Below are 15,274 nucleotides of genomic sequence, written 5' to 3' on the forward strand. Positions count from 1 at the left end.
CGCCGAAATTGTGTTTTTGTTTCGGGGAAAAAAAGGTCGCCACAAAAGAATCTTTTTGTGGTGACCATAGTCGCCCCTAAAAGTGAAGGATATCGCTACAAAAAGAATTCCTCAATCTGTGAGTTTTGGCAAGGTCGGCACTATAAAAAACTTTTAGTAGCGACTTTGGTCGCCTCTAAAAAGGTAAATCTTTAGTAGCGACTATAATCGCCATTAAAGAATGACTTTGTAGTAGCAATTTATTATCATTGCAAATGCTAAATATTTTTGTGGCAGAGCTTAGTCGCCACTAAAGCCATTTTTCCAATAATTCAACAAATGCTGGGCTGGTTGATTTTCAATGGCGACCTGCTTTTCTAAATTGAATATACATGTCTGTATATCAATTTCCATCAAATATTAAAACCATATAATTCAACAAACACCAAAAGCATTTCTCAAGCCGAATATTATAAATAAAATACCTACTAAATAGTCAATTAACCATACACAACCCAATACTTTATCATAGTGCCATTGTATGCATTTACATATCAACAAAAGGAATAAAACATGAAGTGTATCCAGTCTTCATACTCCTCCTTGTTTTGACACCTTTGACAAAAAGCAACAAAATTTTAGATGTCTACAAATGCCTCCTTCTTCGATGCCTTTGACAAAAATAAAACACCAGGTGTCTTCAAACTCCTCCTTGATCGTCTCTATTTGTGATAGTTTAAGAACCTTGTCCCTGCTATTAAGAGAAATAAGAAAACAAAAGATCACAATATAGTCATCTTGATTGGTAAGAACCATACTGACTTGTGAAAGAAAAAGTAGTCTATTCAAGAAATGAAATTCTAGATAAAGAGAAGTTAGGTTGTTCAAGAATTGAAATTGGAATAACCACAATATATATAACACAAGTTAACCAGATTTTATATTCAACTAATATAACACAGTTATAACTAGTAGTTTAATAAGCACATTTTTTATATATAAAAAGGAAAGTTTAAGAAGCATATAACTGAAAGTTCATTCTACTCGAACCATGTCTTGACACATTAAATAAAGTTCTACTTTCAAATATCACACTCTTAACATTGTAAAACTTTTATAACATATGATTATATTCCATGAGCTTTACATAGATAATAATCTTATCAAAGAAAGAAGTTAGCATAAATATGTCTCACTCACAGATATACATATTTCATCGCGGGACCAAGCAAATCTATCATGTTTCAAAAACTATTGAACATAATGCATTCATCATTATTCTGAACTATGAGATTGGACCTAAATTAACATTAAGAGTACTGGAAAATTACAACAAATCACCCAATAACATAGTGATCCAACAGGGTTTGAGATAGAGTTCAAAATTATAATTTTCCTTTATAAGTAACAACTCTTAGATGAGTAATCTAAATAATTTCATATTGTTTCAAGAAATGCCAACTGAAATCATAATTAAATTACAATAAAGAACAAACTTGGACCACTATTTTCAATCTCTGGAGTGGGATGTGCACTTTCTGCAAAAATCCGAGATGACCGTGACTTGATAGAAAGCTATTTCTTTGGTCACTCCATATCACTGTCCTCTATGTCAATGTTCTCTTCTTCAATTTCTTCATTCTCTGACATATCTATTTGGTTGTCATCAATGAAATCCTCTTCCTGATTATGCACACTTTTCTGAGCCTGTTCACTTGCATCATTATAATTAATGCTTTGTGGTTCAACATCACCCCTATGTAAAGACACCACGATATCAATTTCTTGATCATCAGTACGCAACATATTAAATTCAACTTCCTCTTGTTGATAAGCTTCTCCATTCAGTAACACTTCATCTTCAACCTCTATACAACTATCATTCTTTTCAGGCATATTATAAAGGTCGTGACGATTTGTTTTTACAACAACAAACCACTCTTTGTCAATCATATCATTCAAGTAGAAGACTTGTAAAGACTGAGATGCCAACACAAATGGTTCATTTGTACGCAAGGCACAACGAGTGTTCACACTTGTGAAACCGTATTTGTCAATCTTATACCCTTTTCCTAAATGAGCCACATCCCACCAATGACACCTGAAGAGGTAAACTTTCCTATTTCCCCTGTAAGACAACTCGTAAATGTCCTCTACTATGCCATAATACTCCTTTTTAGAGTCTGAATCATCTCCTCTCACAAGAACTCCACAATTCTGCGTTTTCCTTCTCGACTCAAGCTCTTTTGTTTGGAATCTAAATCCATTCACCATCAATGTAGAGTAACGATTCCTGGACCAACTGCTAAGCTTAAAAGGTCATCACTTACATGTCCTTGTGCTGATAGTTGAAAGATCTACAAATAAAAACAACCAACGCATAATCAATAATATCATGGGATAAACACACTTATAATTCAATGTTATTTTATTAGACACCTACACGTGCACAAAACCAATCAGGAAAATCATCGGTATGCCTTTCATTTCCTATTGAACTTTGTCTTTCAATCTCTCTTTTGTGCTCCCTGCATTTTTGTAATAAAGGTAGTTAAAACAATGTAATTGAACCATTTAAATTTGAAACTGTACAACAGAAACAACGTATTCCAGAAAAACTGCATAAAAAACATAGTCCATATGCAAACATACTGCAGAAATAGAACCCGTTATATCATGTCATCTTCAAATTTCATTTGACGTAGACTAGAAAAGAAATATACTTCAGAAACTTGCAATCACTAACTCTATAAAGTTGGTCAAAAAACAATAGAGCTACAGGGATGGATAGTTTTAGGTGTTTCTTTAAGTCACCAAACGCAAATTACAGAAGACAAACAACTCTCGGCATCCAAAATATACTCCAAAGATGGATTATTCTAATTTATAGCACATTAAAATATGAAACAAGAATAACACTACAATCAATACCTAAATTTTTTACTTTAGGTGAAACAGAACTCTCGAATCCATTTCCTACTAAGTGTATCTAACATCAATGTTACTTTATCTAACAATATTGCTAATAGTATATATTAATTGATGCATATATATATATATATATATATAACGTATAAAGTTTCACATAAAAGATGATGAACAACAAAACCAAACTGAATCGCAATCATGCGACAATTATATAGCAAATTACTGGAAAAAATATGAAAATCCACAAAATGGGGAAGAGAAAAAATAAGAGAAATATCTGTCTAAAAAAAAATAGATTACATAGAGTAGCTGTCGATGGGATAAACCAAAAGCTCGGACCAAATTGAAGCACTGATTTAACTTTGAAACAATGTTGGAATTAATTGAAAACTTACTCTATGAATGGCCAAACCTCTTCACAATTTTGAAGCACATACATGCCTAGTTGTTTGAACTCATGACGAGATAATTCAGCGATATCTGAACCACCTTTTGGTCGCCCACTATCTTTAAATATAGACATCTCACCATTTGGCACAGATTCATTACCATTCCTAGCCGGTCTATTGAATTTAGTTGAGATATTATTTAAGTATCGTGAGCAAAATGTGAGAGATTCTTCTGCCAAATAACCTTCGTCAATAGAACCTTCAGGACGAGCTAAGTTGCGAATATATGACTTAAGTATCCGTAAATACCTGTATCCAAACGATTGGTTAGTATAATGTGTCATTCTAAAACTATATTCAAATTAATAGAAAGCAATACCTTTCAAAAGGATACATCCATCGATATTGAACTGGTCCACCAAGCTTTGCCTCTCTTACCAAGTGAATTGGCAAATGAACCATGACATCAAAGAACGTTGGAGGAAAAACAATTTCAAATTTGCATAATGTGATAGCAATTTGAGCCTCTAGGATATCAAGATCTTCAATTGTCAGGCACTTAGAGCACAAATTCTTGAAAAATTGGCCCAACTCTATAATTGGTTCAGACACTTCCTTAGGTAGCAAACCACGTATTACTACTGGAAAAATGTCTTGTAACAATACATGGTGATCATGACATTTTAATCCATGTATCTTTTTATCCTGGATGTTGACACACCTTCAAATGTTAGATGAAAAGGCATCAGGAACCTTAAAATAGGCTAAGAAGTTGCATACCTTCAACTTCTCTTGCAGGGACAATGCATAACATACTGCCGATAACAAAATATTATTCCCATCTTCAATTGGATGTAACCCTTGCCTGATGCCAAGGTCCACCAAATCATATCTACTTTTTAATGTGTCCTTTGTCTTCCCAACTATATTCATAACAGTTGATACAATGTTGTCGGATACATTTCTTTCTATATGCATCACATCAAGGTTATGTCATAACAAAAGATTCTCCCAATAAGGCAATTGAAAAAAAATACTTTTCTTCCTCCAATTATAAGCATCTTTGAGAACATCACGCTTCCGCTTTTGGACTTTATCATAAGTTACATTTCTCAAACCTTGTAATTGTGTCAGTGCTTCATCACCTGTTAAAGGATTAGGTGCAACCCCCATCTCCAGTTTCCCATCAAATAACCTCCTATTTTTACGCCATGGATTATCCATTGGAAGGAAGCGACGATGACCCATATAACACAACTTATTACGCAAGGAAATAGATTGTGTATCTTTATGGAAACACGGACATGCAAGCTTACCTTTGGTTGACCATCCCGAGAGGTTTCCATATGCAGGAAAGTCATTGATTGTCCACATGACAGCCACACGCATCATAAAATTAGATTGTGAGTATGCATCATAAGTCTCCACTCCGTTCCATAATTCTTTTAACTCTTCAATCATTGGCTGTAAGTATACATCTATATCATTACCTAGACACTTAGGGCCTAGAATAAGAAATGTCATCATGAAATATGAATTCTTCATGCAATCCCATGGTGGCAAATTGTATGGAACTAGTACGACAGGCCAAATACTATGATTGGTACTCATGTTTTCGTAAGTTTGGAACCCGTCACTTGCTAAACCTAATCAAACATTTCTTAGTTCTGCTGCAAAAGTGGGATGTTGCTCGTCAAAAGATTTCCATGCCATGGAGTCTGAGGGATGTCTCAATACACCGTCATCAATACGTTCCTCTTTGTGCGACCTCATTTTTTTGACGTCTCTCTTGCCATGTACAATCTCTGCAATCTTGGTTTCATTGGAAAATGTCGCAAGACTTTATTAGCTACATTCTTGCCTTTATTTTCTTTTGACTTCCATCTTGACTTACTGCACTTAGGACATGATTGGGCATTGGCATACTCATGCCAATATAAGATACAATTGTTCTCACATGCATCTATTTTGGTGTACCCCAAGCCTAAATCTTAAAGCACTTTCTTTGTATCATAGAAAGAATTAGGTACGAATGACCCCTCCGGAAGAACTTCTTTAAAGAAGCTCAACAATGCATCCACGGATTTGTTGCTCCAGTGATTAAGACACTTCAAGTGGAGTAGCCTAACTACAAAAGACAACTTTGACACTTTTTTACAACCAGGATATAGCTCTGTCTCACTATCTTCCAACAATTTGTAGAATTTTTTTGCTTGCACATTTGGCTCTTCATTGTCCTTGGTAGATTATTCATATCCTCCATATTCGAATACCCAAAATGTCAAGACCCAACCCTGTAGGCCGTGACTAGTGCCCGAGCTGGACACTCGTATACGTACCTGTTAGCTATAATCAATCCGCAACTAAACATAATATGGAACTTATAAAAACGAAACGTCGTCTCAGAACTGTCACATATATATATATATATATATATATATATATATATATCAAGGCACCAACTCACGATGAGTCACAACCATCAAAAAGATAATATAGTACACAAGCCGATAAGGCTGTCATAACGTATGAGAACGTCCCAACTATACATACGCAAGCCGACAAGGCTGTCACTACGAATGAAAACGTCCCAAAATATAAGTCATGCTAACACAGTTGAACAACATCTATATACAACCCACACATATGTCTACAGACCTCTAAGAGTATCAGCGTGACATATGACGGGACGAACCCCGCCGTGCCCACGAATAAACATATATACATATATCAGAAGATCTGTGCCAAAAGTCTAGGCTCCGGAACAACGGAGCACTCCAAGACAGCTGAGTAGAAGTCCTAACCTGGAGGATCACCAAATCGAGTATCTGTACCTGCGGGCATGAAACGCAGCCCCCCGAAGAAAGGGGGTCAGTACGAAATATGTACTGAGTATATAAAGCATGAAATACATTAAGGAAAATCATAACTGAAGTAGAGATTTCAGGAGACAAGTATGATAATCAAGAAATCACTGTACCTGTGCCTTATGAAATAAAATCATGCATAACTATATCATATGCCATATCCGGCCCATTATGGACTCGGTGAATAAGTCGTATACATGTATACCATACCCGGCCCATCATGGGACTCGGTGCCATCATCACATCATCATATCATCATATCACCATGTCATCATATCATCATATCATCATATCATCATATCATCATATATATACCATACCCGGCCCTCTAGTGAGGGACTCGGTGAACAATGCAGTGAAACTGTGCACGAAAACATACCCGGCCCGGGACTCGGTGAAAGATATATTAACAGCATGCACGAGCAGAGTAGTGAGCAACCATATGCAAACTAAATCATCATCTGAGACTCAATAGAATAATTAGAATGAACTAACATTTGAGAATCAAAGACAACAGTCATGTCAAGTACCCCTCGAATGTCATTATGGAGTATATCAAATAGGACTTCTGGAATCATAGACACGTATCAAGACATAATGAAATAGCTTCTGGAAATCAAGAACATTAGCCATCCTAGTGTCTCTAAGAATAGGAGCTTCTTTGGAGTTTATACGTTCATCGTTTGTTTATCCCACATAGATCATGCCAAAAAGAAAGAAGGGATAGCTTTACATACCTTCAACGCTTATCCGTAATACAATACGTATACGCTGCCCGTAGTGTTTCAACCTATATTAAGACGTCAAAAACTATGGTTAAGCCACGGGAAGGTTCAAAACGTATTCCAACGTTAGTAGCTCATTTCTAGAAAATTAGGCGGCATTTCCCTTATATTCAAGCCAACTATAAGACAACCAAGTCAACATCAATAACCACACGTTCAAGTACGATATCAAGTCTAGCCAAAACAAGATTCAAGAATGTCCCGAGACAGCCCGCACAACATTCCAAATCAGCCCACACATTACGACATTCCATAATCTTTAACATAACGACTATGACATATTCAAATTACTCTTAATAATCTATAGCCACAACACTTCAGCGAAACGACCTTATGATAGTCCAACATTTACAACAACACAATACATAGCCTTAACTACTCTTAGCCCTTCAATTCAATAAGAACTTAGTCCTCCAATTCAACAAGAACAACAACACACCCAAAACAGCCCCTTAATTACCACATAACAATGCCCGATAATCTCACGAACATCTAAGAATATACCAAGCAAACCACATACGATATTTTATACGCTTCTTTCTTCCAAGTTTGGTGATTCACATCAGCAACAACACAACAACAACATCAACTACTATATGCAAGGACATTATCCTAATATCACAACAAGTTCTAAAACAGCCCATAAAATCAATACAAGTTTCTAACATGACTTAAGCTTTCCTTTCACTTTAAACACATAATCCATAATATTAATAACAATAACAACAATCAAACCCAACCTAATTTGAACAACTCCAATTCTGTCCATTTCAACACCAACACTAATCATGCAATTTTCTTACTTCCAATTCCACTTAATACAAATTAATCTCTCCATTACAACATCATTAACTTCAATTTCATGACAAAAGAAGAAATCTTACCTCCAATTTGATTAGGGCAGATTCTACAATAGCTTGCACCATTTACACGACTTCATCTTCTTCAACTTAAATTCTAATGTTGCTGCCTCCTTTGGGACATTTGGAACACTTTTATGGAGTTGAAATTCTCTTCCTCTTCACCATTTAGGGCTAGCCGTGAACAGTAGCAGCCATGGCTGTGTGGTTCCTCTCTCTAGCTTAATTTGTGAAGATGAGAGCTTCTCTCTCTATTATTCAACTTTCTTTGAAAAATGTGAATTATGAGTCATTAACTCACTTATATATGCTGCCCATATTGGTGACACATGTCCAACCACAATGACATGTGTCCCACTATCCCAAACACCAATCAGATTCACCCACATGTTGTGGGGCCCACTTAGGGGTCTAATTAACTTAATTAATCATAATTTAATCACTAATCCCCACTTAATAATCTAATCATGGTTAATTAATCCCTAATCTCCACTAATATTTCTATACTAATAGAAATTTGCAAGCAAGTCGTGCACTTATTAAAATCGGGGATTAAAAGTCCTCGTTTCATATCCCAAAATAATGTTGTCCTTGAACTTATCTCGATTAGCTTACGAATAATTCATCGTACAAAAATACGGGATATAACACAAAAGCATCATGAATCATTTCAGGAATATTATCCTCTTCAAGAGTGTCATCCTGGACTTCATCATTTCGTGTAACATTAGAATTTTCAACTCTCACTGACACTTCTCCATGCAAGTCCCACACATTGTAACTCTCCCAAAAACCCTTCTCGAACAGGTCTGTTCTTACTTGGATTTTCGTCTTGAACTGGGTATTTCTACACCTTTTACAAGGGCATCGAATCGTTGTGCTCACATTTGGTTGACTGTATGCCCAATTAAGGAAGTTGTCTATCCCTTCAATAAATCTTCTCTCACATCTATTCTTGACATTTAACCAACTTTTATCCATCTTTATTTCCTACAAAAAGAAATTCAACCAATTAATCAATAAATAGTGTGAGGTGATAAATAATCACAACAAACTAAGTTATATAGGCATGTGTTGAATGAGACGATTCTGGACAAGTACAAACACTTGCAAAATACTTTTAGTGAAAAACAATTTAAGTTCACATATTCGAATGTGCAAAGCGACTCTCAAACATAGCGTGTACAAGGAAACAATAGTTGCTGCCGAAAACAGTAGTTGATTCCTATTAGTTACATAGTTGTTGTACAAAAGGAAATGATTCAGCTATTATACAAAACAATAGTAGATGCTACTTGCTAAAAGGTTTGGACAGAGAAATCAAAGTTTAAGCAAGCAAATTATAGGTATAGAAATCATGTTATTAAGGTGCTGGATAGTGGAAAAGTGATTGGCAATGTTAAGGATCTCTACAGGTGGCAAACTAATAAAAATAAGCAAGTGACTATTGATGACAATTCTCGGAAACAACTTGCTTTGGCAACAGAGAAATTGAATGGAAAAAATAATGCAGCAAATCAGGTTGCCTCGGTTAAACCTAGTGTTGTTGAAAGTTCTAATAATTTCGCAACATTGGGAGAGGTGGAAGGTGATCATGAAGGGAAGGTTGTTGATGTTGATAAAGAGGCTGTGGATGGAGATGCACAACTGCATGGTTCAGCTATTATGCCAGTGGTGGAGAATTTGATTCAGATTGATGGAAAGCAACCATCTTCAGTTGCTCCAGTGGATGCAACTACTGTTATAGCTGCAGCACCTATTCAAAAGGAACATGTCTCAAGGAAACAAACAATTAGTGAGACCAATGCAAGTGAGCAACAGCAGTTGGTCGAAACACCTGTAGCTATAACTAGTCTAGAGGTTGCTAATGTGGCTAAAGAAAATCAGCTTGTTGAGGCACCTCTGGTGCAAGAAGGTACAACACCTACAATCACAGTTGATGCAGAAGTACTTAAAGGTGTGAAGAAGTTGTTAAACATTAATGCAACTGTCTTTACACCTGGAATGAAAAAACAAACACCTTCTAAGAATTTGCAGCTGGTGGAGTCTTCTGATAATAGGCAAATTGAGGAGCTTGTTACTGTGAATAAGGCTTGCCAAGATGTGCCTTCTACCACTTTTATTAATAATAATTACAGTAGTGGGGATAGGATTTTGTGGAGTGATCAGGTGGAGGAGGATATAGAAGAAGGTGAAATTTCAGTAGCTAAATCAGCTGAGCAAGAGCAGTCACCAGATTCTATTTCATCCTCACAAGAAATTTATGCAATGTTTGACAATGCTCCAGATGATGACGATGCTGTTAACAAAGGAAAAATAGCACTGCCAGTCAAAAATTCAGTAGCTGATACTCATTTAGCTGTTGATGCTGCAGACATGATCCAAGAGGGACATAAGGTGCAAGAAGATGAAGTTTATCATGAAGGCAAAGTACAGATGACTCCATGTGCTAGTATTCACAATGACAATGAAGAATCAGATGATGTGGTGTCAGGTTCTGTAAGCAGTAGTATTAAAACTCCTGTGCAAAAGCAGAAAGAGCCAGCTCTGAAGGAGGTACAAAGTAGTGCACGTCAGAAGAAACACAAGGGCATGTCAAGTTCTAAGCAGAAACAGGTTATGCAACATGAACTTACAACTAGTGCAAAGGTTCAGTGCCAAGAATTGTTCTCTCCACAACAAAATAGTACAAGCAATGCAGGAGAAAACTAGAGGAAAATAGTGCAACATGACCCTAAAAACAAGTCTCAAGGAAATTTGCAAATAACAGTACCATTGGGTGAAGAGGCTAGAGTGGATATGGATGAGGAATCTACTACACAAAATTTCTCATTATTTTAGTATTATCATTTGTAATATCATCACAGAGTGTGTTATAAACTCTGTGATGATCATAGCGTATTTGGTCATTTCAAGTTCTTATTTTTAACATTCTTGCTAGAAGTAGAGGTTTTTTTCTTTGCCTCAATAGGATTAGTAAGGTACTGCCTAGTCCCCCTTACTTGTACTTTTTCCGTTGTGGTTTGCTTTTTAGAAAATAAATAAAATAGCCCTAGGCACCAAAAATGCCTAGTGGAATTTGCCAAAAAAAAAAAAAAAAAGTTTAGACAGGAACTTTTTATTATGCAAGACTACTTTTTTGAAAATTTATGCAAGACTACTTTATTAGCTTAATTTGAACCTATTAATAATATTCAAAAATCAATAATTAAAAACAAACAAATCTACACACCATAGCAGTAGCAAAGGAAGAGAAACAAACAAAGAAGGAAAAGGACAACAAGGTAGATAGTCCTCTCCCTAGTTCACCTAGATTGGAAAATAAAGTCCAACATTTACTAAAATTCTAAAACTGATAACTGGTTGAGTAAATGAAGCCACAAGTTGAAAATGAAACAGTGTAAGAGTACAAAATGTCCAGCCATAAAAGCAAGCAGCTTGTATTCCACTTTAAAATATGAACTAAATTCGCCTTTTTGTTTACCTTTCACTAGAGTGGTGAATTAAAATTGCATGGTCTTCAATATTACTCTACTCATTTTCTACAATAAGTAAAGAACTCAAGATCATAAAGATATTCACACGACTATCCAATCTCAATACAAGTACTTATGGCAAGAGTTCCAGGGAAGTCAAAACAAAAAAGTACTCAAGATAGCAAACTTGAGCCATTTGGGAAAGCAAACTCGAGCCATTTGGGAAAGCAAACTCCAGAAAATAATGGCCTGCATATACATACATCTTCTATAAAAATAAAAATAAAGAATCAATATCCATAAGCTGCACGAAATTTGAAAATCAGCCTTTCACATCAAACACAGCAGAAATATGAAATCTGAAAAGGGAATTGTATTCAACTGACTCCACAAAAGAAATCAAGTTATTAGGGCATTTTTTTTACCCAACATAAACACAAGCAGAATTACAATAGAAATATCAAAACCTTACGAAATTCCTTGGAAGGACAAAGTAGAGAAACATGAAAATTAAATAATTGGTCTAATGAGATCACATACGAAATACCAAGAGCATAGCAAATAACGAACCTTTACAACAAATCATAAGAATTCCGTGTTGCTCCAACCAACCTTAAATTAAAGTCAAACTCATATATCTGACCTCAAATCTACCCACTGCACCCCCCCCCCCCCCCAAAAAAAAACCCACACGCCCCCATTTATCAACTTCAAATCTCTTTCACCATACAACACATATATCACACACAAATACATATCCCATAAAAGCAACAATCCTGCCAAAGAACTAATCTCAAATCTTTTCAAGAATCCAAAATTCTCAATCAAAATTGAAAATTTTACTCATCTGGGTTCATCTAGACTACCAAGCACAAACCCATATGATAGAATCAAAAAAAAAAAAAACATGAACCCATTACTTGAATGATGCAAGATACGCAAAGAAAGAGAGGTACTTTACAAGGAAAGAGAGTAACATTTAAAATATTAGTGATCTGGTGACCTTATATCTCAAACATCAAACTCACTAAATAAACCCAAACATTAAAATACATCAAAGTTCAGTACTTTACATCATGTTAATAACTTTATTCTTAACTATATATAATCTCATTATAACTTTTCAAACCATGAATACCTAATTCCCAAAACCCAAACCCCACAAATGGCCACCCAAATACGCCTTTTTCAACCTCTTCAATTTCTCCCACTTCAACTCAAACAAATACCATATTTCAAACAAAAAACCCATAAATCCAACTGTCTCCAAGCTTAACCCGTAGAAGCTTTTGTCACCGCAAAGTCAAGAAAAAAAAGAAAAGCAAAGCGATAAACCATAGAAATAACACAATGATTTAAGAAATAAAGAAAGAAACTAACCAAATATAGTGTGTAGAGAGAAGCAAAATCGGGTTCAAGACATGATTTCTTCAACGGAAATGTCAACTTAGAAAGAAATCGTTGTTGGCTTCTTGAATTTTGTGTATGGATTAGGGTTATATTAAGGGAAGAGTAGAGAGGAAAATGGATGAAAATCCACCCAAATAAAGGTTCTGTTTGTTTTTTTCCTCTTATTGTTTTTGTTGTCCATTTTTGGTGACTTTTCGTTTTTTCTTTTGTTTAATTGAACTTTTAGTGGCGACCTAGTCGCCACAATAACCTATTAGTGGCAACATAGTATAAGTCTCCCCAAAAACTTTTGGAGCCAACCTTTTCTTTAGCGGGAACATGAATTTTAGTCCTATTTTGGTACATATTTGTGGCGATCTATTCAAGGTCGCTACTAAAAGCATATATTCAGTGGCGACTTTAAAGGTCGCTGCAAATGCTCTATGTGGTTGTGGCAACTTTATATAGCTACTACAAAATCCCTACTATCTGTGGCGACAAATAAAGTCGCCACTGAGCACCGCACTAAAAACCATATTTCTTGTAGTGGTGTTTCTTCATCCCGTCTCACCAATAAATTGACTTAATATCATAGTACATCTTTGTTGCTTCCGAATGAACAGAATAATAGGAACAATTGGTTTCCCCTAAAATCTAGCGACGTAACCCTGCAACACTAAGAACACATAGTCTGCCTTGTGTACCTGAGAACTCCATCTGCAGAAATCTCAAATGGCGACTCTTTCTTATGAAGAGATGTATTTCTATAATGGACTAACATGGGATCCTCATACTGGCCCTCTTTCGCTTCAACTACTAAAGATGAGATAGCTAAATCTTGAGTAGTAACTCCCGTATCGCACGAGTCCAATAATCGAACTCCTAGGCTAGCTAACTGCTAAAGCTCATAAGCTAGCTCCCTTTTCTCTGGTTGAACATCACATAAACTACCCATGGATTTGTGGCTAAGAGCATCGGCGACTACATTCGCCTTTCCAGGATGATATAAGATACTAACATCATAATCTTTTAATAACTCTAACCATCGTCTCTACCGTATGTTCAACTCTTTCTGCTTGAAAATATACTGGAGACTCTTATAGTCCATGTAAATAATTGCATGAACACCATATAAGTAATGCCTCCACATCTTCAATGCATGAATCACCGCAGCCAACTCTAGATCATGGGTCGGGTAGTTTTTATCGTGTTTCCTCAACTGCCTTGAAGCATAAGCAATAACTTTACCATGCTGCATCAACACATAACCTAGCCTAGTGCCTGAGGCATCACAATAAATAACATAGCTCTCCGATCCTTTTGGAAGTGTCAGGACAGGGGCCGAAGTCAATCTATTCTTCAACTCCTAAAAACTGCGCTCACTAGTATCCGTCAATTGAAATTTAGCTGATTTCTGAGTCAGCTTTGTCAGTGGTGCAGAAATAGAAGAAAATCTTCTACAAACCTTCTGTAATAACCTGTCAAACCCAGAAAACTACAAACTTTAGTAGGTATTGTAGGTCTCGGCCAAGTCTTCATAACTTCAATCTTCTGAGTATCCACCCGAATAGTATCAGCTGAAATAATGTGCCCCAAAAAATTATAGAATTCAACCAAAACTTACATTTTGAGAACTTTGCATATAACTTCCGAGTCTGAAGAACTCTAAGGACAGCGCATAAATGACTTGCATGCTCTGCCTCAGATTGAGAATATACTAGGATATCATTGATAAACACAATCACAAACAAATCTATGAAAGGCCTGAATAGACTATTTATCAAATCCATAAACACCACTGGTGCATTAGTTAGTCTGAACGACATTACTCGAAACTCAAAATGACCATGTCTAGTTCTGAAGGCCGTCTTCAGAATGTTCTTCTCTCTGACTCTCACCTGGTGGAACCCTAATCTCAAATCTATCTTTCAGAACTATTTGGCACCCTGCAACTGGTCAAATAAATCATCAATCCTTGGAAGTGGATACTTGTTCTTTATTGTCACCTTATTCAGCTGTCTGTAATCGATAAACATTCGTAAGGAGCCATCTTTCTTCCTCACAAATAACACTGGCGCTCCCCACGGCGACATACTAGGCCTGATAAAACCCTTCTCGAGCAAATCCTTCAACTGCTTCTTCAACTCCCTCAATTCTCCAGGCGCTATTCTATAAGGAGGAATAGATATTGGCTTAGTATCTGGTAGCCCATCAATGGAAAAATCAATCTCCCGTTCTGGTGGAAGGCCTGGAAGCTCGTCCGAAAATACATCCGAAAACTCATTAACTACTAGAACAGACTGAAGAGTCGGCGACTTTGCTTTTGTATCTTTAACCCGGACTAAATGATAGATACAGCTTTTAGCAATTATCTTCCTTGCCTTGAGCTAGGAAATAAACCTACCTCTCAGAGATGCTGTAATACCCTTCCACTCCAGAACTGGTTCTCCTGGGAACTGGAATCGAACCATTTTCATTTTACAATCAACGTTAGCATAACAAGAAGCCAACCAATCCATACCCATAATAACATCAAAATCTATCATATTTAACTCAATCATATCTGGCATAGTATGACGGTCACAGACTATAACCACATAA

The 15,274-nt window shown here is 36.2% G+C and overlaps 1 protein-coding gene across 8 annotated transcripts; it reads right to left on the reverse strand.

The window, feature by feature from the left end:
* Positions 1 to 433: 433 nt before the first annotated feature.
* LOC132042500 (uncharacterized) lies at positions 434 to 13,134 on the reverse strand. Of its 8 annotated transcripts, XR_009411498.1 has the most exons (6): positions 12,665 to 13,134; positions 11,293 to 11,350; positions 9,829 to 10,107; positions 2,423 to 2,507; positions 1,476 to 2,336; positions 434 to 733 (listed from the first exon to the last, which is right to left on the reverse strand). XR_009411498.1 is itself a non-coding variant. In XM_059433023.1 (5 exons), the coding sequence occupies exons 1-4, from the start codon at positions 3,756 to 3,758 to the stop codon at positions 2,253 to 2,255; spliced, it is 555 nt and encodes a 184-aa protein (XP_059289006.1). In that variant the 5' UTR covers positions 3,759 to 5,569; the 3' UTR covers positions 434 to 733; positions 1,476 to 2,252. The 8 variants fall into 8 exon arrangements, 4 of the variants coding, with proteins under 4 accessions (XP_059289006.1, XP_059289003.1, XP_059289004.1 ...); XR_009411497.1 differs by lacking the exon at positions 11,293 to 11,350 and having other exon boundaries at positions 12,665 to 13,131; XR_009411496.1 differs by lacking the exon at positions 9,829 to 10,107 and having other exon boundaries at positions 12,665 to 13,116.
* Positions 13,135 to 15,274: the final 2,140 nt, after the last annotated feature.

This window comes from Lycium ferocissimum, unplaced genomic scaffold, assembly GCF_029784015.1.
Source record: "Lycium ferocissimum isolate CSIRO_LF1 unplaced genomic scaffold, AGI_CSIRO_Lferr_CH_V1 ctg15703, whole genome shotgun sequence".
In the NCBI taxonomy this organism is placed as follows: Eukaryota; Viridiplantae; Streptophyta; class Magnoliopsida; order Solanales; family Solanaceae; genus Lycium; species Lycium ferocissimum.